This window comes from Eucalyptus grandis, chromosome 6 (assembly GCF_016545825.1).
Source record: "Eucalyptus grandis isolate ANBG69807.140 chromosome 6, ASM1654582v1, whole genome shotgun sequence".
Classification (NCBI taxonomy): Eukaryota; Viridiplantae; Streptophyta; class Magnoliopsida; order Myrtales; family Myrtaceae; genus Eucalyptus; species Eucalyptus grandis.
In genome coordinates, this window is record NC_052617.1 from 53,474,233 (window position 1) to 53,499,883 (window position 25,651).

The 25,651-nt window shown below is 38.1% G+C and overlaps 2 protein-coding genes across 3 annotated transcripts; both read left to right on the top strand.

The window, feature by feature from the left end:
• The first annotated feature begins 1,098 nt into the window (after positions 1 to 1,098).
• LOC104450786 (protein PSK SIMULATOR 1) lies at positions 1,099 to 9,740 on the top strand. Of its 2 annotated transcripts, none has more exons than XM_018876188.2 (13): positions 1,099 to 1,462; positions 1,595 to 1,685; positions 3,295 to 3,593; positions 3,704 to 3,796; positions 3,894 to 3,984; positions 5,372 to 5,468; positions 6,021 to 6,115; positions 6,596 to 6,665; positions 6,985 to 7,088; positions 8,263 to 8,379; positions 8,516 to 8,592; positions 8,735 to 8,779; positions 8,869 to 9,740. In XM_018876188.2, exons 1-13 carry the CDS (start codon positions 1,290 to 1,292, stop codon positions 9,302 to 9,304), a joined length of 1,788 nt encoding a protein of 595 aa, XP_018731733.2. In that variant the 5' UTR covers positions 1,099 to 1,289; the 3' UTR covers positions 9,305 to 9,740. The 2 variants fall into 2 exon arrangements, with proteins under 2 accessions (XP_018731733.2, XP_010063781.2); XM_010065479.3 differs by having other exon boundaries at positions 1,101 to 1,462; positions 8,735 to 8,788.
• A 5,667-nt stretch (positions 9,741 to 15,407) lies between these two features.
• LOC120285927 (protein PSK SIMULATOR 1-like) lies at positions 15,408 to 23,319 on the top strand. Its single transcript, XM_039314883.1, has 13 exons — positions 15,408 to 15,655; positions 15,784 to 15,874; positions 16,493 to 16,791; positions 16,902 to 17,000; positions 17,098 to 17,188; positions 18,687 to 18,783; positions 19,324 to 19,418; positions 19,916 to 19,985; positions 20,350 to 20,453; positions 21,662 to 21,778; positions 21,915 to 21,991; positions 22,274 to 22,318; positions 22,408 to 23,319. Exons 1-13 carry the CDS (start codon positions 15,486 to 15,488, stop codon positions 22,871 to 22,873), a joined length of 1,821 nt encoding a protein of 606 aa, XP_039170817.1. The 5' UTR covers positions 15,408 to 15,485; the 3' UTR covers positions 22,874 to 23,319.
• Positions 23,320 to 25,651: the final 2,332 nt, after the last annotated feature.

Consider the following 25,651-nt stretch of genomic DNA (forward strand, 5'->3'; position numbering starts at 1 on the left):
ATGCTCTCAAAGTTATCAACTTATTTAATAATCTAAATATATTTGTTTCTGCAAATTACTTATATATTAGATAATTGGTGATTTTGGAAGTTGGCAAATTATTAAAATAATTAGTGACCTGCGTATAAGCTTTTATGAAAGAGCCAAAACTGAAAGCTTCCATAATACAATTTAGTCTCATCTATTTCAGAAGCACACCATTTCTTTAATCTTGAAGAGTGGCTAGGAAAAAAGATAACCCTCAGGCCTCGTAGTCAGCATAATCTTTTAAAAGTAAAAATTAAGGCAATAACACGGGTGATTCTTAAACTTCTCAATAATATTCAATGCATTCCCTAAACTTATTTTATATTTAATCTAATAATTGAATTCTCGAAAATACACTTAATGCAATCTTTTTATAAGTGTATTGTCACATTACATGTATTTTTTATTTTTTTTACCATAGATTGCCATGTCTTTTTTCCTTTTAGTTAGAAAATGTTTTCCTTTCTCTTTTAGCCAAAATGAAGAGAGGTATACGATAATTATGGTTATGTCAACTCATGGTGTTCTAAGAGAACGAGTGAATAGGATGGATTCTTGAAAGTCTAAGGACTAAATTAAATAAAAGTAAATTCAATAACCACATTTAATATCAAATAAAAATAAAACACTCGTGCAATTATTCTCAACAACGAAAGTTGATAGGAATGGGAATTTTCCGGCGCAATTCATTTCTCAAAGTTACTTGCCACGCAACACTCCTGTACAATGTCACCTGCCTGTGTAAAATTTCCCATTGTTATGCATCCCGGCAAGCACAAAATTACTAGAGAATAAGAGAAGTCAAGCTATTAAAACGCGCCTCCAATTATTTATCTGATTGGACAAAGTCCAAGAAGGCAAAACTTCTCATGGCTCAAACATCTTTTGGGGACAATCCTTTTTCTTTTTTTATCATAATCCGCGTAATTTTTCAAGACGAATATTTGTTTCAGATGAGAAGTTATTAATGAATTTGGTTCAGTTTTGAAGGATGGATGTGAATTATCAAATGACCATGTATTTTCTGTACTTTTCGCATGACTTTTCGAAAGAAATCTTTGCCTAATAAAATCGGGACTTGTGGACGGCAAGCGGGGGGGCCAGGGAGAAGTTTCCCTCCAAGACAATTTCTCTACCGTTTCCAGGACGACCGCGAGTCAGCAGCTCTCGGTCGAGTTGGAACTTAAGAAGCCAAAGTCAGGAACGAACAATCTCCCATCTCCCTCGGTTCATCCACCGTCCCCCTGCCTCTCAACTTCCCGATGGTGTTCAAGTACTTGACGTTCATCCCCAACGATAATTTCCTCAACACTCGCCCTGGCTCGCTGCCGGCCTTCACGCCGTCGCCGTCCCCGTCGGTGGCTTCTCCCATCTGTAGCGGTTGCGCGGGCGTCATCAGTAGATTCGATGAGCTGCAGCTTCGGGATCGGTGCAGGTACGGTCCCTTCTCTCGGTCGTCGTTTGCGAGTCCAGTCGCTAGAAACCTGATCATCCGTCCCGAACTCTGCTTAAAAAATCGTGGACTCTCATTGGAAAGTTCACGTTTCGTCTCGGTCTCGTGCAACAGAGACAGAGGAGCTTTGGAGGAGACGCAGGACGAGAATCCCGGGGGAAGGAATGGTTCGGCGGGAAAAGCGAACCCAATTGCCGAGAAGCAGGTAGAGATTCTCGAGAGCTGTCGTTGGGATTAACATGTCCTTCATCTTTAGCGATTCAGCCTCCGAGTGGCGATTCATTAGCATAGCTTGGATGTCGTTGAACTTCTTCATCTTACTTTCTGAGATGAACAAAGAAGACGAGCATTAATATGGATGTACATGTTGCTGATACGTTCTCCCTGCACTTCTGGCCTGTAATATTTCCGACAACTTGTAGCTGCTTTCCTTGCGCTTTGAGGTCTCAATATAAGTCTAACTCAAAACTGCACATATAAGTCAATCATCTTCTCCAGAATCCCTGTTCTCTTTTCTTTTCTCTACTTATATAATTCTCTCCAGGTTTTCTCCCTAATTGGTGTGTGGTGTTTTTTCCCCTAGCGGTTCTCTTTTGCAAAGCATCGAGAGGATTTCCATAGTAAAAGCTTGTGTTTTTAGATAAGTTAGTTGGAACTGCTCTACAAATTTCCTTTTGGTATCAGATCACAAGGATGTCTACACACAAATTGAATCTTTGAGGCCCTTTCACATGTCTCCTGTTTAAATTTTATTTTCTCCCTCCAAGCATGCGCCCACATTTAGCAGACATGTGTGTAAGTTAATGGAAGCTACTCCATGGTATAATATCTGCTTTTCCATCTGCTGCTGAACTTTAATGACCATGAAAGTATGCTATCCGAGTGCTAAAGTACAATCATTTTGTACGAATTCCATTATTCATGGGACTTTCTCATGATGAAAGAATCGTTTCTCTTTGTGCTTTTGTGTTAAATATTATTAAGTTGCTTCAGAATTGCAGTCATCTGTTTGTCCACCCTTTTAGACTGGCGCTTTATGAGTCAACAGATTGAACCTTGAGTTGCAAAAATCATACTCAATCTGAAATTTTATCATATTAGTGTGAATTTGATCCTAGAACTCTAGTCTTCTTTCTGTGTAGTGGGATATTTAATCTTCACGATGTGTAATGTGTAAGAACAGAAAAGGAAACTTGTTGGCCAATGAGTGGTCAGGTACTGGCAATGTGGGGAGGGTTGGGGAGTGAGGGATCAATTGGTCTGCCTAAATTCTTGTTGTCATCATGCTTCTGCATGCCTTTACCCTCATGACCTCTCCGTCCTACTTTTTCCCCTGTAATGTAATAAATGTTGGATCTTCATTATGCTGTCACTTAACTGGGCAGCTAAAATATAAAAGGCAAGTGCAGTAGCAAACAGGATATTGTGTCAGATGCATAAGTTCTCAATTTTTTATGTATAATGTGGAGGTTTCGTTTTCTGTTTGTCTTGTTGACCAATTGCTGAAGGCACTTCTTAAGAGCATAGGAAACTTGTATTTCCACAACACTGAGTTGAGTAAAAATGGAGTGATTTCTTATGTTAGACCATGAATTACATAGTGCCAGAAGATCAGCATTCTACATTTCCAAGGCACATCTTGTAGCTTAGAAAGTGCCCGAAGGGCATCCCTCAAGATTTCTTGTGTTTTAGTTATGGACAGTCAGGGGATTCTCTTTAGGTATTGATGATGCCAGAATATGGCACAGTGTTCCTTTTAAAGATTCAAAGGACCTGTTCATTTTGTTGTTTAATGTAGTTTGTTTGTCGGATAGGTCAAGGAAATTGGCCTTATAGCCAAGGCAGTTGAAGTTCTGGATGCAATTGGCGGTAGTATGACAAATTTGAACATGAACAGCAGTTTCGTGTCAAGAAGTACAATAAAGGAGAAGATTATATCAGCTTCGGCCTTTGAAGTTGCAAATACCATCACAAAGGGTGCCAAGCTTATGCAATCCCTATCAGAACAAAACATTGTATGTTTAAAAGAAGAATTGCTCCCATCAGAAGGTCTGCAATACCTAGTATCAACGGATATGGATGAACTATTGAGAATTGCTGCCGCTGACCTGAGGTAGTCCACACAGGATTGCCATTTGTTTTTCTCTGAGCTATATATGAGGAAACGTGTTAATTTAAATTAGGATGTGTGGAACTTTACTATCTTGCTGTGCAATCTGACAGGGAAGAATTAAAGTCTTTTACAAAAGAGGTGGTGCAGTTTGGAAATCGATGCAAAGATCCTCAGTTCTACAAATTAGACCGTTATTTCGGGAAGTAAGCAATTGGGTTGTTTTATTACTGCTTCTGCTTAAACACAGTTTTCCAGGTAATTCCTGATCTTGCACCTGCTTCTCTGTCTATTGTCTCATAGGATGGAGTCAAGACCTGCACCATGGACACTGTTAAGGAAAGACGCATGGACAGTAATGCAACAATTAACGAATCTGGTTCAGCCTACATCTGTGAGTACTTCTAAGCTAGCCATGTATTATTACCTTGGTTAAGAGAGTGTGTGGCATGTCTTAGTTAATTTCTTTTATATTGCAAATCTGGAGTTTAAGTCGTACCTTATGGCAAAGTTTTCTTGCTGGGATATCACTTTCCGTGTTGTCTGGGTGATTATCCAGAGCAATGAAAGGTGGACAGAGTTACCTTGTTTTGACTTTTCATCCTTTAGGAGGATATTTCAATCAATTCTCTTTTCCTTTCTCTCTTATTTTAATCTTTCAAAGTTTGTTTCTGTCTTATTACTGTCTCTTTTTACCCTTTAGATGAACTTTCAATAATTTTTCTTGTCTTCACATCATATTTGACTATTGCTCTTGTGCGATGTATCAGAAAACACCACCTGTAATCAAAATGAAAAATTATGCAACTAAAGTCTAAATACAGGTAACCTCACCCTACCTGCCAAATTTCATTTCCAAGCATCTGGAAATTTCAATTGAGTAAGAAGGCTTCTGGCGAAGTGCTTTGTTAACTTTGTTGTGACTACTTTTGCAATCAGGGTTATCCTTGAGCCTGCAGATAGCTCCCTGCTTATTAGGTCCTCAAAATATCACTTCTGCAAGGCATTATATAATGATGCTAGTAGAGATAGTACTCGGGATACATTCAGATATTGTCAGTGAGGAAAAGTTTTCTATACTGCATAGGTAACCTTTAGAAGGCATTAATCATTAACATCAAACTTTCTGTTGGTCAACAGATGAAGAGGGAATAGAGCACTAGATATAGATTCACCAGTAGGAGGACAACACATATTCAGAAATAAAAAAAGGTGTCTCTGGACATCTTCCAAAACTGATGTTAGTTAACTACAATCTTGCTAACATGTAAACACCCACCTGTGAAATTTCCTAACAAGCCTAAAATCTAGAACAAAGAAATGCAAGTAACACTTTCGTATCTATTAACAATATTTCATGGGATACGGCAGTCCCAAAATTATTCATCTTCTCCTGTTTGTAGCAGAACGTAGCGCAAGTTTCCTCGATTTCTTTTGAACACTTATCCATGAAATCTAATCATCAATTTATATTCCTGAAACGGAACTTTGAATTTGATGCAGAACAGAACCTCTAGCAGTTTACCTGTCATTACATCATTAACACCCAAAGTACAAGCAGTGCTGTCACCTTATTGGAAAATGTATAATGCACCCACATTTTTTTAGTCAATCCTACTATTTTGTAACATGGTGGATGAAAATCGGGATTAGTTATGACTGAAAGAAAGAGTGCAATGAACACATTCAATGACTAGCCACTGCTGTTTTTCAACCCCCGTGTGTCTGGAATATCAGGTTCTTTCATTGAAGTAACAATTGCTAGTCTTTATGAATGACAGGAGTTGTATTCCAATTTACAAGCCTTAGGCAGAATCGAGGAAGATTATCGCCAAAAGCTGCAAGAACATATTAGCCTTGATGAGAAAGATAAAAACCGTGAGTTCTCAACACATCATGTCTTGGTTACAGACTATGGTACTTTTGTCACAGCTTCTAGTTTTCTTGCATCATCAGTACCTCCTTGGATAGTGACCCCATACGTCAAAGAAAGAATTTCCTCGACACTCTTGCCCATCGGCTTGTTTTGGAGTCCAGGCATTTTGATTTTCAATGCAACTGGTGTATCATCATCCTTGACACTCTGTGCCTTAAATGGTCTTGAGTCTTTTATATTGGTTTCTACTGCTTGTTCAATCCATCATCCTTGAAGTAATTCAAAATTTGCACCTTTTTTCCTCTTTAATGATTGGACCGGTCTAACCTATGTTTAGTTGCTAGTTGAGAACTTGCCCTTACTCATAATTTTGCAACTCTAATCTTGGCTTGAGGGTGGCGTGTTGGTGCTTTGATTTGAAAAGATGTATACTGGGATGGGGGAAACTTAACCCCTCATGTTCTTCAGAGTGTGTTAAATTTTACTTTTTCCTTATATTTTTTATTATACTCGGTAAAAAGGTTGTCCTTATTGTTCACTTTGATGGTTGGAAGAGAGCCTTTCAATTCTGAGGTCACAGCTAAGGAGTCAGAGGAGGCATGTGAGAATTTTAAAGAAGAAATCACTTTGGTCAACGGCTCTGGAAGTGGTACCTTGTTAATTCTGCTCTTTCGGCTTTTCCCTAGACTTTCTTCATGTCAATGTAGTCTCAATTGCGTAGTCTAACAAATTGTTTATACTTAGGAGGAAAAAGAAAGATTTTTCCCCAAAAAATCTCTGTATGTTCTACTCAATAAGCTTTGAACAGAAACTTCAAGATAATTTCTTCTTCTACTGTGATTTTTGCAGACTTAATCTGCATATGATGCAAATATACTCTAGAAATAAATTGTGCTTTAGTTAGGAAAACTGCAGTGACAAAGATGATATCTCTTGCAGAACTTTAACAGAAATGAGATTAAAGATAAAAATGAACTAGAGAAAACTGGTAAATTAACAGTTTGAGACAAGCAATTGGGCAGAGTTCACACTGCTTCAGGACTTCAAATACCTAGCTTATAAGCATTTTTTTCTTACAAATATGATAGAAACAATTGCTGATACAACATTCTAACTATTTGCTCTTAAGGTGGTGGAGAAGCTTGTGGATATTATCCTTTGCATCCAAATGGAAGTTCTTAAAGCCTTTGGTAGTGCCGGTATGCTTTTTGAAATGCAAAGATTCTCTTCCCCTTAAAATCTGTCTTCTGCTGCAAAGAAGAAATATGGACAGTACCAAGATGAAATCAGAATAAGATGTGCTGAAATGACTGAAATGGTGCTACTATTTTGCTGCATAAGTTTTTCTGCTTACAAATGAACTTTTGTCAAGTCCCTTGTCGTCCACCACATTTTACTTGGTTGATTATTCATCGTATCTACTTTTCCTTGTATTGATGATTTATATATTGAAGTCCATGAACGGAATATTGGTGGTTATTGAAGCCCTTGTAAGGTTTTCCATCTTTAACCATTCAGATTGTGAAAGAGCAGCGGGAGGTTCTGCCAGCAATGGTAGTAAATTGGGATCTTCTGGCCTGGCTTTGCACTATGCAAGCATTATAACTCAAATTGACACCATTGTGAGTCCATAAATTTTTCCGATTTTGACTCTTCTGGAGTTCCTCATTTCCTAGTCTATTTTTTCCTTTCCATTTTCGTTCAATTGTGTGCATCCTAATTTGGGTTCTTGAACTAATCATGATAAAAAAAGCGCATGTATGCTAACTGTAGGATTCTTCATTACCTATCACTCCTAAGACACAAACATTGCAGTCTGCATCCGGTCACTCTGGACCAGATATTTTGTGATTAGGAACGATCTGGAAAATGCAAAGGCTCAATTTATGCATGCATAATTTAACAACAAATATAAAATCATTTGCTTATCAGAATCCTAAAGTTCTCAACCTAAATTCAACATGGACTAGAACAGGAAAGTGGCTTGAAACTTTTACGCGAATACAGATTGATCTGTCAAGGAGGCTGACCAGCCATCCAAAGATCTCTCAAGTATTACCTACCCGAATTAACTATAAATATGAAAAAGATATATTTGCTTGCCAGAATCCTAAAGTTTTCAACCTGAAACCAACACTGAGAAGAACAGGAAAGTGACTCGAAGCTGTTAAATCTGTCATTGAGTACATCTAATCTGGTTAGTGGATACGCATCCACTACTGCATTGGGATTTGTATAGTTCTCCACGTGATCTCTTGAGCTTTTAATCAATCAGACTCTTTTTATTTGGAGTTTGGCCTCTGCTATAAGTGTCTACCATCTTATCTTCTTATATTTACTCATATTGTTAATTGTTGAAACAGGGAGGAACTTTCATGTGATTAACAACTATTGCATACTGGTGCTCAGCCTCTATAGAATAATCTCGTCTTCCTGAAACTTGTTGAGATAATCTAATATGCTTAATTAACTTCTTTTCCCAATAAACGTCCATTTTCTCAATAGCATAAGAGTACTGTGACGGGGAAAACTGTCAAATGGCTTGATGATATGAAGTCTATGATCCAAAGGTCTTAGACATGAGATTTTTTTTTTTTTTTTTACCATTTTTACAAACCGTTATTTATCAACTCCAAGTAGCTCACATAGAATGATAATGGACTATGTACTGTTGCAAAGAAAATATTGGCGAAATAGCAAGAAAATTGCTTGAGGAAGCCATTACTGATTTCCTTTGGTGCAAAAGATGGACTTGGGATGGTCTTTTTTGACCCACACAACTTCTATTCCAATTAGGTGGCTCATTCGGGCTCTGTAACTCCAACAATGACAAATGAATTGTACCAAAGTCTGCCACCAGATATAAAGTCAGCTGCACGCTTTTGGCTGCGGCAAGTTCAGATTCAGGAAGAGGTAGTTAATGTGTATTATGTAATCGTTTTTACAGAATGTACCTAGATATATGTATGTATATATTGCCACGGACCAGTTCTTAAGCAGAATATGATTTCCTCATCTGGGGTATCCATCATGTGTGGTGTTTGTGCAGCATACAGTTCCAATTATTAAAGATAAAATGGAGAAGACACTGTCATGGCTTGCTCCACTTGCTGCTAACACAATCAAGTAAGTTGTGAAAACATCTGCAGGAGCAATTTTAGCGATTGGGTTGGACTTCTAATGCGAACAATTCTGCCCCTCATACCATTTGCCTTTTCGATGCATGCTTAACTCATATTGCATTCTGTTTTTTGTTTGTCTGAACTAGAGCACACTATGGCTTTGCGAAACTGGGGGAATGGGCAAATATGAGGTACTTCAGGTTAGACCTTCATCTGCTCACCTTTGATGCTTTCTCACCTTTGAACATTATGAAGATTGCCAACTGATATTCTTTTTCAGGTCCAGAGTAAACCATAGACCCACTGACAAGGTTGACTTCACCAGAATCAATACTCTTTATCATGCTGATAAGGAGAAAACTGACCCCTACATGGTTGAACTGCTGTTCTGGCTTCACCAACTGGTCTGCAAGAGAAGGGCGATGAACAATGGAGTTAGCTGTTCACTTGATTCAATGGTTTCTTCTCTAAGCGATGAAGAGATCAGATTATCTTCTCCCAGTCCGCGTAAGGATGTAAATAAGAGGAAGCTAATGCCAAGCACAAGTGAAACTCTGGAATCTGAAACAGGAAGTCCCTATTCATGCTATATTAGTGATTCTCCCAACAATACAAGTCCAGGTGTTTCAGTTACAATTCTGAAAACATTATCAATGGACCTCGGCATAGACATGATGACTACATTGGATGTCATCGATGGAATTTCCGCCCCTTGATGTTCACGAGCAATCACAGTGAGAAAAGCAATAACTACAGTTTGTACAATAATAGGTGTACATCTACCTCCTGAAGTGAGATGGTGGACAGTAAGACATCATTTGGATATGTAGCGGATGCCAAAACGATATATCACATTGCCTGTTCGTCTCCTGGTACGGTTAGAAGAGTATCTATGGTCTTGCAAGACCATGAAAACATCCATGTTGCGGCTGATCATAAGTGAATGTGCTGGATTCAGATTTTTATGTACGACTGCCTGCCGTGCTTTGCTTTCGCAGGTTGCCCAATTCGAGGGCAGTGTATGATCAAGGTCTACCGTTCGGGTGATGATTGTTAGGATAGTTAGGTAATCACGAGTTTTGTTGTAATCTATGCTGTGATCGCCCGTGATTTCTTCCTGATCCAGTAATGCCTCAGTCTAAATTCGCTTCTTATGGTCTTTGAATAATTCACTGCTTGGACATCTCATCTTCAAAACAATCACAAGTAAGTTTTTCTGTGTCATGCTTTGTAAGATACTTTGCATTAATTGATATTTCAAGTTATTTCAACTTTTTAAAATTTAATCTGGCTGTATTATTATTATCGATTAATATTTTTTACTTACACTACCATATTTAATATGTTTTGTAAACATTCATGGCGCGACGATAGTGGCGGTCCCATACTTTAACGTCTCTATAATGATAATGTCTAGAGATCATCATGAAATTTCAATGAAAAGTATCTTATAATGTGATAGAAACTATACTTTCAATTTGTTACTGTTGTACATATATGTTTTCAAATGGTTGTAATAATTAGACATAAGCAATCGAATTATAGAACACCAAAAGATGATTGCAAAAAAGAATTAATGTGATACACTAAATGTTTGATTGGTATTGTGTTGATCGCGTTACAAAGCTCGTTTAATACCATTTAGCCGTCGAATGACCTGTAATCTTTAGTCTTGATGGTTATATTTGTACAAAAAAAAAAAAAAAGACACGTCATTTTTTTAACAACAGCCCCCCTAACGAGCTAGATAGGCCTAGCTCAGGCCCAACCAGGGGGCCCACTATTATAATTACAGGCCCTTACCCAGGCCCATCTAAAAAGTGCCTTTGGGCTCTCGTCGCGCGGGTAGAGCCTATGGGGGCATCAAACCCATGATGCGTGCTAAGGTGTTTATTCTACCGTAGTTATGTAAATGATATGGCTGTACGCGTTTGTCACACACCTTATCATGTCTTTTTACAGCTGAAGCTGCTGCGAGATAATTGTTCCAAATAACCTCTTATTAGCAACAAGTGCGAGCCTAAGTCTTGAAACGTAGAGAGTGTCATAGCGATTCATGCACATAACATGGGATTTTGCAATATTATACTTTTAAGGGTTAATATCCTGAAAATCTCAAACTGATACACATATGATAAATTTATCTCAAACTAATTGTTTGACCATAAAAAACTTTAAATTGGTACATTTGTGACAAATCTATTTCATTAACTATAAAAAATCACAAATTGATATGTTTGTGATAAATTTACCAAAAATTAATTTATTAGATAACCAAAAACCCTAAACTGATATATTTGTAACAAATATATCATTTGTTAAATTATATTTGTACCACAAAAAATTACAAAAATTGTATAACTGTGACAAACGGAAAGTAAAATCTTAAATCGGTATACCAGTCGACTATCACGTATCATTTAACATAGTAATTTGACAGTAAAATTTAATGAAAACTAATAGAAGACAAATTTGTCAAAGATGTATCAATTTGGAGTTTTTTATGGTAAAAAAATTAATTTGGGGTAAATTTATCACATATATATCGGTTTGAGATTTTTTAGGGCATTAATCTTACTTTTTATGATATAAATGTCAATCACTCCGTCTTGTCAGTCATTTTGTTCGAGTTGATTTTGCAAAAACATATCTTCTTAAGTTGAGAATGGGCGAGCTCAAACTCCACTCAAAAGAAACTCAAGTTCCTCAATTTCGACTACAAATCAAACTAGTCGTACATGAGTAATCAGTGAGTGGAGTCCAAAGTACTGCCAAATAGCTCGACTTAGTTTCACAGTAAAGAATGAGCACATTGGGATGTCTCTGAATCTCTCGTGCTTCGTGCTTTGAGAGGAATGTCAGATCTAGATCTACAACGTGGCCGGCAGCCACGGCAAGGTGGTCATTGTCCTCTAGCCAAGGCCACGTGGACCTTGTCGGATTTTGATTTTGATTTTGATTTTTTTTTTCATTTCAGTCCTCTAATTGGTTTCCAACTTGTTAATTTTGAAATCTATTTTGATGAAATCTATCTAAATTGGCCAATTTATCTTCCAGATCGAGAGAGAGGATCGTGTTGCAGTTATGGCTTGAGAGAGAGAGAGGATCATGTTGCAGTTATGGCTTTTCACCGCCCAACCATGGATGCGCGGTTATGGCTCTCGCCGCCCAAAAATGGATGAGGGAGTGTGATTGGTGTCGGTTTCGCCGGCCATGAACCAAAACCTCGCTGCATTCCTTCTTTTCTTATGTCACTTGCCATTAGAATCTGCCATCAGATCCGGGAAGACTCCTTCCGATATTCGGAGATGATTAAAGCCACATTTGATAATGATTATGTTCTGAGAACAATTTTTAAGAAAAAGAACGAGTTTGGTAATTGCACAAAATTTCTATTTTTGCAGATAGAAATGCGTTTAGTGAGATTCTTAATTTTTTTAAAGTTTTTTTTATACTTTTACTATATTTTTCTTTTTCCTTTTCTTTTCTTCTTCCTCCTTCTTTGTGGTCGATTGGGCAAGGTTCATGAGCTTGCCAGGCTAGGGTGAGGACCGGTGAACTTGTCAGAGGCTCGCTTAGCCATCGTGAGGCTCGGCCTCACCAAATCAATGCAAGGGTTGCCAGGCCATTGGCGAGGCTTGGCCTTATCCATGCTACGTAAGGTTGGCTTTACTCTAGCCTAGTGAGGCCAAGCCTCGCCGTGGCTAGGCGAGCTCAAGCTGCTCAAATTTAGTGAGGCCGAGCTCGCCCAACCATCGAGTCTCGCCGGGTCATTGTAGGGCGATGTCGATCTATCAATGGCCCGACGAGACCTAGCCTCACCATGGCTCAATGGCGACCGGCCAAAAGGAAGAAGAAGAAAAAGAAAGAGAATAGAAAAATAAAAAAAATTAGACTTGATTGTAAGAATTATTCCTAAGAACAAGAAATGACTTCTTTTTTTTTCTACTTATTGATTTTTTTCCAAATCTATTTCAGGGAATAAAAATAGGATTTTTGTTCACGAGAATAAAAGAACAGAATCAATCGTTCCTTAAAATGTTACCAAACAGGCCCTAAAGAAGCATTGCTAGAGTTTCTCTTTTCCTTTTCCCTCTCCTTTTTAGTTTCAACGTACGTCCCATGTACGTTTCCTAAGTTCACATTCGGTGCAAGACTCCGATTACGCAGTTGCACTGACTGTAAATTTGAGGTCTTGATCATAATCTGCACATTAAGTTTAAGATTCCATGTGAACTTTTTACCTTGATAGTGAGATTATCAACATAAATTGCTGTTGGGAAAAGATCTATCGGAGATAATGGATGAGACTTTAAAGACGTAAATAAATAATTGTAATAAAATGGCTGTATTTTAAGGATGAAAATCAACTAGACTTAATTAAAAATGAGATGGAAAATCAATGATTTATTTCCGTCTTTAAAGTAGAAGCAACTCTTTCGAAAAGATTAAAAGTGAATAAATACTTTCTCAAAAGACATGTTTGTGTTTCTTTTCTTTTTGTTTATGAACAGATTTTCTGTTTTTTTTTGTTCCCTGAACAAAAAAAGAACATAAATGCATTTGTTTGCGTTTTTGTTCAAAATCTGTTTTTTTTTTTTTTTTTGTCCGAACAAAATTAGAAATAAGAAACAAAAAAAAAAAAAGTTATAAGACTTCTAGGCCAAGCCTCACCGGTGGCCAAGGCCGCGATCGGCCGTTGAGGGCCGGTGACTTCGCCGGCCCAGGCAGGCCGGGCGAGGTCGCCATGGTCGGCATAGAAGAAAAAAAAAAAAATGAAAAAAAAATATATGAAAAAAATTAAAAGAAGCAAAAAAGAATACAAATTTATCAAATGTGTTTCTATTAATTTTTTATTTCCGGAACAAGTTTACCAAACGCGTCTTTCTGATAAAAAATTGTTCCCTAGAACATAAATGGTTTTTTCTATTGCACCCTACACTTAAACATTGGTCTACACACTCCCAACTTTCCTATGTGGATCAAGGCACTTTTATCACTTAGAAAGGCTTTTACTTTATGGATAATCAATTGGTCCACTGCGAGAGTAGAATAATCCTTACACATCCATTGTTGGATAATGAAACGGGGCAAGGTGGATGAATCCATTGAAACACGGTCACAATAACATCATGCGAGTGATTCATACTTTGGCTTGATAGCATGACGTGATATCATTGGTTTTCGATTCGTCACTTTTGGATCTTATGTTTTTCAAAAGACACGAGAAATCAGCTTGTTTTGTTCGTGTCGAGAGAATTGTACTCTCCCTCTCGTGACATTCATTTGCATGCGGTAACTATGGATGTAACGCCCGTAGGCTCATGAAGACCAACATTATCTTCCTAGTGCTGCTAGGCTAATAGTCACCATTGTTCTTGAGAATAACAGTGAACGTCCAGGCTCCTCAGGCCTCGGCAGTTAGCATAGTCATTTACAAGTAAAAACGAGATATGTTCACTAGAACTTCCAAAGTTTATCACAAAAGTACAACTTAATCCTAATCGATATAATCGAGTTATTCCGTTTACTTTGTTTATTTAGACTAACGAAAAATGTTAATATGACTCTTGTAAATATTTTTTCTCCGAACATGGCGATGACGTGGCTTAAATCCTAATTTATTTAACCAAAATATTAATTAAATAATAAAAAATATTTCAAAAAAATACAAAAAAAAAAGGAAAAAAAAAGTTAAGCTAACAGTGGCCCTGTCATCGAAAAGGGCTGGTAGGAGCTTTGTGAGGTTTGGCGGGGCTCATTGAGGCCTCGACGAGGGTTGTGGCCCTCCACTTAGATCTAGGCAAGGGCCGCTAACCCTTGCCAGCTATGGTGGCCTTCGGCGATGGTGGCTAAGATTGTGCTGAGGGCTGGTGATTCTCGCTGAGTGCCACCACAATTGGGCGAGGACCAACAACCCTTGCCTAGATCTAGTCAAGGGTCATTGGGCCCTTGCCGAGCCCGCAGTCGGCCCTTTCCAGTGACAGGGTAGGCGGCAACAATGGTCTCCGCTTTGACAAAAAAAAAAAAAAAAAAAAAACAATGGTCTCTACTCTTGCCTTTGCTTTTTTTTTTTAAAATTAATCTTAAGGTTAAAAATTAGAATTATATCCAAAACGATGTCATTTTAGTCTAGTGTTCTATTTTTTAGCTATGTTATCATCACGTAGGAGAGAGAAAATATTTTAAAAAGTCACGTCATTATTTTCCGTTAGTTTAAATGAACAGAGTTAATGAAATGATTCGATTGCATCAATTTGATAAATTTTAGGACTTAATTGCACTTTTGTAAATTTTATAATTCAATTACACTTTTGTGACAACACATATCCCAAATAAAAACTAAGGCAATAACATGAGTGATTCTTGAACTTCTCTACAATATTGGATGCGTTTCCTAACCTTATCTTTTGCTTAATCTAATCACCGAATTCTCAGAAATTCACTCCGCGCAATCTTTTTTATAAACGTACCGTCACATTACATGTATGTTTCTATCGTGGATCGCCATGTCTTCTTCCTTAGAAAATATCTTTCCATATTTCTTTTATGCGTCGAAGCCGTGTGGATGTCAGCATGGCAAACCTAATGCCGGCTCTCGGTGCTCTAACAAAACTAATTTATAGGGTGGATTCTAGAAATTTCAAGGACTAAATTGATTAATACGGTCCGGTCTTTACCAAAAAAGTAAAAATTGATTAATACGGTCCGGTTTTAAAATGACAATGTGTACGTTCTTTTGGGGAGTTTCCCTCCAAGACAATCTCGCGACCGTAAGGACGACGAAAAGTCAACGTCTCTCGGTTGACTTGGAACTTAAGAAGCCAAAGTCAGGAACGAACGATCTCCCATCTCCCTCGGTTCATCCAGAGTCCCCCTCTCCCTCTCCACTTCCCGATGGTGTTCAAGTTCTTGACGTTCATCCCCAACGATAATTTCCTCAACACTCGGCCCGGTTCGCCGCCGGCCTTCACGCCTTCACCGTCGGTGGCTTCTCCTATCGTCTGTAGCGGTTGCACAGGTGTCATCAGTAGATTCGACGAGCTGCAACTGCGGGATCGGTCCAGGTACGGTCCCTTCTCAGTTGTCATTGCGAGTCCCAGTTGCTAGAAACCTGGTCATCCGTACCAAACTCTGCTTAAAATCGTGGATTCTCTATGGAAAGATCACGTTTCATCTTGATTTCATGCGTCAGATATGGAGGAGCTGTGGTGGAGACGCAGGACGAGAATCCCGGGGGAAGGAATGGTTCGGCGGGAAAAGCGAACCCAATTGCCGAGAAGCAGGTAGAGATTTTCGAGAGCTGTCGTTGGGATTAACATGTCCTTCATCTTTAGCGATTCAGCCTCCGAGTGGCAATTCATTAGCATAGCTTGGATGTCGTTGAACTTCTTCATCTTACTTTCTGAGATGAACAAAGAAGACGAGCGTCGATATGGATGTACATGTTGCTGATACGTTCTCCCTGCACTTCCAGCCAGTAATATTTCCGACTACTTGTAGTTGTAGCTGCTGTCCATGCGCTTTGAGGTCTCAATATAAGTCTAACTCAAAATCCCTTCTCCAGGGTTTTCCTCTAATTGTTGTGTGGTGTTTTTTCCCTTTAGCGGTTCTCTTTTGCAAAGCGGCGAGAGGATTTCCATAGTAAAAGGTTATGTTTTTAGATAAGTTGGGACTGGTCTACAATTTTCCATTTGGTATCAGAGCATTCTACATTTCCAAAGCACATCTTGTAGCTTAGAAAGTGCCCTAAGGGCATCCCTCAAGAGTTTCTAGTGATTTTTTTGTGGACAGTCCGGGATTCCTTTAAGTATTGATAATGCCAGGATATGGCACAGCGTTTCTTTTAAAGATTCAAAGGACCCATTAATTTTGTTGTTTAATGTAGTTTGTTTGCTGAACAGGTCAAGGAAGTCAGCCTTCTCGCCAAGGCAGTTGAAGTTCTGGATGCAATTGGTGGTAGTATGGCAAATTTGAACATAAACAGCAGTTTCATGTCAAGAAGTAGAATAAAAGGAATGCCTATATCACTTTTGGCCTTTGAAATTGCAAACACTGTAACAAAGGGTGCCAACCTTATGCAATCCCTCTCGGAACAAAACATTGCATATTTGAAAGAAGAATTGCTCCCATCAGAAGGTGTGCAATGCCTAGTATCAACAGATATGGATGAACTGCTGAGAATTGCTGCCGCTGACCAGAGGTAGTCCATGCAGGATTACCATTTGTTTTTCTTTAAGCTATACATGAGGAAACGTGCTATTTTAAATTAGGATGTGCAGAACATTACTATCTTGCTGTGCAATCTGGCAGGGAAGAATTGCAATCTTTTATAAAAGAGGTGACACAGTTGGGGAATCTAAGCAAAGAAAATCAATTCCATAATTTGGACCGCTATTTTGAGTTCAAAAAGTAAGTAATTGAGTTGTTCAATTACTGCTTCTGCTTAAACACAGCTTTCCAGGTAATTACCGATCTTGCATCTGCTTCTCTCTCTATTGTCCCATAGGAGGGAGTCGAGTGCTGCACCAGGGACACCGTTAAGGAAAGACGCGTGGGCAGTAATGCTGCCATTAATGAATCTGGTTCAGTCTACATCTGTGAGTACTTCTAAGCTAGCCGTGCATTATTACTTTGGTTAATAGAGTATCTGTGGCATGTCTTAGTTAATTTATTCATATTGAAAGTCTGGATTTTAAGTTGTACCTTATGGCAAAGTTTTCTATCTGAGAAATCACCTTCCATGTTGTCTGGATGATTATTGGAGTTAACTTGTTTTGATTTTTCATCCTCTAGGTGGATATTTCGATCAATTTTCTTTTGCTTTCTCTCTTGTTTTTATCATTCAAAGGTTGTTTCTATCTTATTGCTGTCTCTTTTTACCCTTTAGATGAACTTTCAGTAATTTTTCTTGTCTTCACATCATATTCGAGTATTGTTCTTGCTTTGTGTCCGAAATTACCACCTGTAATCAAAATGAAAAATTATGCATTTAAAGTCTAAATACAGGTAACCCGCCAAAATTCATTTCCATGCATCTGGAAATTTCGATTGAGTAAGAAGGCCTTCTGGCGAAGTAGTTTGCTAACTTCGTTATGACTACTTTTGCAATCAGGGTTATCCTTGAACCTGAAGCTAGCTCCCTGCTTATTAGGTCTTCAAAATTTCACTTCTGCAAGGCATTATTTAATTATGCTTGTGGAGATAGTACTCGAATTCATTCAGATATTGTCAGTGAGGAAGGGCAGTAACGGAATTTTCGATCTAAGCCTTCAAATACCTCAGTAATAAATTAGGAGGTTTCTCATCAACGTGACCAGCCGCTTGCGTTCTCTCTCTCGCCATCTTCCATGCCAGTAAAATTATTAACACAGGAACTATTTGTAAAGTTTTTTATACTGCATATGTAACTTTTAGGAGGCATTAATCATTAAAATCAAACTTTCTGTTGGTCAAAAATGAAGAGGGAATAGAGCACTAGATATAGATTCACTAGTAGGAGGACAACTCATATTCAGAAATAAAAAGCGGGGTCTCTGGACATCTTCCAAGACTGACGTTAGTTAACTACAATCTCGCTAACATGTAAACGCCCACCAGCGAAATTTCCTAACAAGCCTAAAATCTAGAACAAAGAGATGCAAGTAACACTTTCGTATCTATTAACTATATTTCATGGGATACGGCAGTCCCAAAATTATTCATCATCTCCTATTTGTAGTAGAATGTAGTGCAAGTTTCCTCGTTTTCTTTTCAACACTTATCCATGAAATCTAATCGTCAATTTGATTCCTGAAACGGAACTTTGAATTTGATGTAGAACAGGACCTCTAGCAGTTTACCTGTCATTACATCATTAACACCAAAAGTACAAGCAGTGCCGTCACCTCATTGGAAAATGTATATTGCACCCACGTTCTTTTAGTCAATTCTACTATTTAGTAAGATGGTGGATGAAAATCGTGATTAGTTATGAATGAAAGAAAGAGTGCGATGAATACATTCAATAACTAGCCACTAATGTTTTTCACCCCCAGTGAGTCTGGAATATCAGGTTCTTTCATTGAAGTAACGATTGCTAGTCTTTATGAATGACAGGAGTTGTATTCCAATTTACAAGCCTTGGACAGAATCGAGAAAGATTATCAGCAAAAGCGGCAAGAACATATAAGCCTTGACGAGAAAGATAAAAACCGTGAGTTCTCAAGACATCATGTCTTGGTTACAGACTATGGTACTTTTGTCACAGCATCTTAATTTGCTTGCATCAGTATCTCCTTGGATAGTGAACGCATACATCAAAGAAAGAATTTCCTTGATACTTTTGCTCATCGGCTTGTTTTGGAGTCCAGGCATTCTGATTTTTGATACGACTGGTGTATCATTCTCTATGCCTTAAATGGTCTTGAGTCTTTTATATGGGTTTCCACCGCTTGTTCAATCCATCATCCTTGTGATTCAAAATTTGCACCTTTTTTTCTTCTTTACACGATTGGACCGGTCTAACCTATTTTTAGTTTCTAGTTGAGAACTAGCACTTATTCATAATTTTGCAACTCTAATCTTGGCTTGAGGGTGGCGTGTTAGTGCTTTGATTTGAAAAGATGTATACTGGGATGGGGGAAACTGTTACCCTCCTTGTTCTTCATAGTGTGTTGAATTTAACTTTTTCCTTGTAAAGTTTATTATACTTGGTAAAAAGATTGTCCTTATTGTTCACTTTGTTGGCTGGAAGAGAGCCTTTCAATTCTGAGGTCACAGCTAAAGAGTCAGAGGATTCATGTGAGAAGTTTAAAGAAGAAATCACTTTGGTCGAGGTCTCTGGAAGAGGTACCTAGTTAATTCTGCTCTTTCAGCTTTTCCCTTGACTTTGCTCATGTCAATGTATTCTCAGTTGCGTAGGCTAACAAATTGTTTATATTTAGGAGGAAAAAGAAAGATTTTTGCCCAAAAATTCTCTGTATGTTCTTCTTGATAAGCCTTGAACAGAAACTTTGAGATAATTGCATCTTCTAAAGTCACAAAAAATCCTTTTCCTTGTCCAAAATCTACTGCGGTTTTTGCAGACTTAATCTGCATATGATGCAAATATACTCTAGAAATAAATTGTGCTTTAGTTAGGAAAACTGCAGCGACGAGTATGATATTTTGCAGAACTTTAACGGAAATGAGATTAAAGATAAAAATGAACTGGAGAAAACTGGTAAATTAACAATATGAGACAAGCTGTTTCAGTACTTTGAATGCCTAGCTTATAAGCATTTGGTCTTCTTACAAATTTGATAGGAACGATTACTGATATGACATTCTTACTATGTGCTCTTTAGGTGGTCGAGAAGCTTGTGGATATTATCCTTTGTCTCCAAATGGAAGTTCTTAAATCCTTTGGTAGTGCTGGTATGCTTTTCAAAATGCAAAGATCCTCTTCCCCTTAAAATGTGCTTCTGCTGAAAAGAAGAAATATGGACATTACCAAGATGAAATCAGAATAAGATGCGCTGAGATGACTGAATTATTGCAGCTACTTTGCTGCATAAGTTTTTGTGCTTACAAAAGAACTTTTATCAAGTCCCTTGTCACTCTTTTTTTTTTTTTTTTCCTTTTTTTATCAAGTCTCTTGTCATCCACCACATTTTACTTGGTTGATCATTCAAAATATCTATTGGTCCTCCTATTGATGATTAATATATTGAAGTCCATGAATGGAATATTGGTCTCTTTATAGAAACACTCGTAACGTTTCTCATCTTTAATCATTCAGATTGTGAAAGAGCAGCAGGAGTTTCTGCCAGCAATGGTAGTAAATTGGGATCTTCTGGCCTGGCTTTGCACTATGCAAGCATTATAACTCAAATTGACACTATTGTGAGTCCATAAATTTTTCCGATTTTGACTCTTCTGGAGTTCTCATTTCTTAGTCTATTTTTTCCTTTCCATTTTCGTTCAATTGTGTGCATCCTAATTTGGGTTCTTGAACCAACCATGATAAAAAGAAGCACGTGTATGGGAGTTGTAGGATTCTTCATTATGTATGACTCCAAAGAATCTAATATTGCAGTCTGTGTCCATTCACTCTGGACCAGATACTTTGTGATGTGGAACGATCTGGAAAATGCAAAGACCATATGCATGCATAATTTAACAACAAATATAACGACATCATTTGTTTACCAGAATCCTAAATTTCTCAACCTGAATTCAACATGGACAGGAACAGGAAAGGGGCCTGAAACTTTTACACGGTTATATACCATTAAGAAACCGTATTTAAATACAGATTGATCTGTCAAGCAGGCTGACCAGCCATCCAAGATCTCTCAAGTATTGACTAGAACCTAGCTGTATTAACTATAAATATGAAAAAGACATATTTGCTTACCAGAATCTTAAAATTTTCAACCTGAAGCCAACGCTGAGAAGAACAGGAAAGTGACTTAAAGCAGTTGAATCCGTCATTGAGTACATTAAATGTGGTTAGTGTATACGCATCTACTACTGCAATGGCATTTGTATGGTTCTCCACGTGATCTCTTGATCTTTTAATCAATCAGACTCTTTTTATTTGGAGTTTGGCCTCTGCTATAAGTGTCTACCATCTGTATCTTCTTATATTCACTCATATTGTTAATTGTTGAAACAGTGAGGAACATTCATGTGATTAACAACTATTGCATACCGGTACTTAGCCTCTATAGAATAATTTTATTATCTTCCTGAAACTTGTTAAGATGATCTAATATGCTTAGTTAATTTCTTTGCCCAATAAACTTCCATTTTCTCAGTAGCATAAGAGAACCACGACTGGGAAAACTGTCAAATGGCTTGATGATATGAAGTCCATGATCACAAGGTCTTAGACATGAAGATAAGATTTTTTTTTTCCATGTTTACAAACTGTCATTAATCAACTCCAAGTAGCTCAAATAGAATGACAATGGACCATGTATTGTTGCAAAGAAAATATTGGTGAAATAGCAAGAAAAGTGCTGAGGAATCCATTACTGATTTCCTTTGGTGCTAAAGATGGACTTGGTATGGTCTTTTTTGAGCCATATAACTTCTATTCCAATTAGGTGGTTCATTCGGGCTCTGTAACTCCAACAATGAGAAATGAATTGTACCAAGGTCTGCCACCCGGTACAAAGTCAGCTATGCACTTATGGCTGCGGCAAGTTCAGATTCAGGAAGAGGTAGTTAACATGTATTATGTAATTGCTTTTACAGAACATACCTAGATATATTTATGTATATATTGCCGTGGACCAGCTCTTAAGCAGAATATAATTTCCTCATCTGGGGTATCCACCATGTGTGGTGTCTGTGCAGCCTACATTTCCAATTATTAAAGCTAAAATGGAGAAGACAATGTCGTGGCTTGCTCCACTTGCAGCTAACACAATCAAGTAAGTTGCGAAAGCATCTGCAGGTGTATGACAAATTGTGCTATAAACTTGAGAAATGACGTGTCTTTACCATTGGTTATGTTTGAATTTGGATTGTCATTTCATACCGCTTACTTATAAGGTTTATCATGGGTTTGCATGCATGTAGTCTTCCTCCATTGAACAATTTTAGCGCTTGGGTTGGACTTCAAATGCGAACAATTCTGCCTCTCATACCATTTGTTTTTTGAAGTTTCGATGCATGATTAACGCATAATTCCATTTTTTATTTGTTTGAACTAGAGCACACTATGGCTTTGCGAAACTGGGAGAATGGGCAAATATGAGGTATTTAAGCTTAGACTTCCGTGTTCCCACCTTTAACGTTTTCTCGCCTTTGAACATCATCAGGATTACCAACTGATATTCTTTTTCAGGTCCAGAGTAAACCAGAGACCCACTGGCAGGGGTGATTTCATCAGAATCGACACTCTATATCATGCTGATAAGGAGAAAACTGAGCCCTACATTGTTGAACTGTTGTTCTGGCTTCACCAGATGGTCTGCAAGAGAAGGGCAATGAACAATGGAATTACCTGTTCACTTGATTCGACGGTTTCTTCACTAAGCGACGAAGAGATCAGATCATCTTCTTACAGTTTGCGTAAGGATGTGCATAAGAGGAAGCTGATGCGAAGAACGAGTGAGACTCTGGAATCCGAAACAGGAAATCCCCATTCATGCTATTACCATCTACCGTGCACAGGCATTTGTGATTCTTCCACCAATAGAAGTCCGGGGGTTTCAGTTCCGATTCTGAAAACATTATCGATGGACTTTGGCATAGACATGATGACTGCATTGGATGTCATGGATGGCATTCCCGCCTCTTGGAGTCCATGAGCAATCACTGTGAGAAAAGCGATGACTACAGTTCGTACAAATAGCAGGTGTGTATCTACCTCTTGTACACTGGAACTTGGAGGGAGATAGTGGACAGTAAGACATCATTTGGATATGTAGCGGATGCCAAAACAATGTATCACGTTGCCTGTTCGTCCTCTGATACGGTTAGAAGAGAATCTACGGTCTTGCAAGACCATGTGTACATTTATGTTGCAGCTGAACATAAGTAAATACGTTGGATTCAAATATTTATGTACGATCATCTGCCATGCTTTGCTTTCGCAGGTCGCCCGATTTGGGGACAGCGTATAGGTCAACCGTTCGGGTGATGATTGTTAGGATAGTTAGGTAATTACGAGTCTTGTTGTAATCTATGTTGTGATCGCCCGTGTTTTCTTCGTGATCTAGTAATGCCTTTTAGTCTATATTCGCTTCCTATGGTCTCTAAATAATCCACTGTTTAGACATCTTATCTTCAAAACAATCATGAGTAAGGTTTTTTGTGTCATGCTTTGTAAGATGCTTTGCATTAATCGATATTTCAAGTTATCCCAAGTTTGTGAAGTTTAATCTGGCTATATTATTATTATTTAATAGTTTCTACTTACACTACCATATTTAATATGGTTTGTAGACATTCACGTCACGATCAGTTCCATACTTTAACGTTTCTATAATGATAATGTTTAGAGATCATCATCAAACTTCAATGAAAAATATCTTATAATGTGATAGAAACTGTACTATATGTTTTCAAATAGTAATATTAGTTGGACATAAGCAATTGAATTATAGAACACCAAAAGATAATTGCTAAAAAGAATTAATGTGTGTGTCAACGGATTCTATTGGATACAATGAATGTCTTGACCGCGTTACCAAGCTCGTCAAAATTGCTTACTTTTCCTTCAAAGAATCCAAACACATGCTCATTTAATACAATTTATTCGTCAAATGACATGTAATCTTCATTCTCGATTGTTATATTTGTAAAAGGACACGTTATTTCGTTAACGACACTCACAAGTCACAACCCCCTCCCCCTTCTCTTTCTTCCTGGGGCGAGCTAGGTAGGCCTAGGCCCGTCCTTATAATTACAGGCCCTTCTCCAGGCCCATCTATAAAGTGCCTTTGGGCTCTCGTCGGGCAGGTAGGGCCTATAAGGGCGCCAAGCCGATGATACGTAGCGTATCTAGCTGCCTAACTATAATGAGCTACTACAATTCTGTAGATTATATAGCTATATGCGTTTGTCGAACACCTTACAAAAATTTATAACACGTCTTTTTACAGCTGAAGCGGCTGCGGAATAAATGTGCCAAATAACTTCTTGTCAACAACAAGTAACAAGCCTAAGTCACCAAATGTAGACAGTATCATAGCAATTCACGCACATAATATGGGGATTTCGCGATATCATACTTCTTAATGATGCATAAGTTAGTCACTCGGTCTCCTAAGTCAATTTTTTTAAAGTCGATCTTGGAAAATAAATATCTTCTAACTCAAGTAGCTCAAGTTTGACTCCAAATTAAACTAGTCGTTTACAAGTAATTAATGGGTCGAATCCAAACTACTAGCAAATAAGTTGACTTAATTTCATAGTAATCAAAGAGCACATCGCGATTGTCACAAATCTCTCATGCTCCATGCTTTGAGAGGAATGGCGACCACCTTGTCGCAACCGCGATTCTTATGCATACTAGATCGTCCTCCTCCCCGGCTCAGGCGTGTAGATCTAGATCCACAACGCGGGTGGTGGCCATGGCAAGGCAGTCACTGTCCTCTAGCCAAGGCAACGTGAACCTTGTCGGATTTTTCTTTTCTTCCATTTCAGTTTTTCCTGGTTGTTTTCCAACCTGTTAATATTCAAACTAATCTATCTAAATTTGCTAATTTATCTTCCAAACCGAGAGAGGGGATCATGTTGCAATTATGGCTTTATAGAGAGAGAGAGGATCTTGTTGCAGTGATGGCTTTTCACCGCCCAACCATGGACGCGTGCGATTGTTGTCGGTTTCGCCGCCCATGAACCAAAACCCTCGCTGCGTTTCTTCTTTTCTTATGTAACTCGCCATGCATGTTGCCTTAGTTCACATACGGTGCAAGACTGGTTACGCAGTTGCACTGACTGTAATTTTGAGGTCTCGATCGTAATCGGCACATTAAGTTTATGATTTCATGCGAACTATTTACTCGATAGTGAGATTATTGATGGAAATCGCTGTTGGGAAAAAAGATCTATCCGAAAGAATGGAATCAGACTTTGAAGATGCGAAGAAATAATTGTAAAAAATTGGCTGTATTTTATGAAGACCAGCATTATCTTCCTAGTGCTGCTAGGCTAATCGTCGCCGTTATTCTTGAGAATAACAATGAACGTCCAAGCTCCTCCACCCTTGCAGTCAGCATAGTCCTTTGCAAGTAAAAACGAGAAATGTTTACCAAAAGTCTTAAAATTTATCACGAAAATGTAATTAAGTCTTAAAACTTGTCAAATTTGTACAATCGAGTTATTCCGTCTACTCTGTCTATTTAGGTTAACGGAAAATGCTGACGTTGCTTTTTTAAATATTTTTACTTTTAACATGGCAATGAAGTGGCTCAAATTCTAATTTATTTAACCAAAATATTAATTAAATTAAATAAAAAAGTATTTCAAAAGATAATAAAAAGGAAAAAAAAATTAAGCTAAAGGCAATGGTGGCAGGCCCCTACCGCCACCACCCCTATAGTTGGAAAGAGTCGTCGAGGGCCAGTAGGGATTGTTGGGGC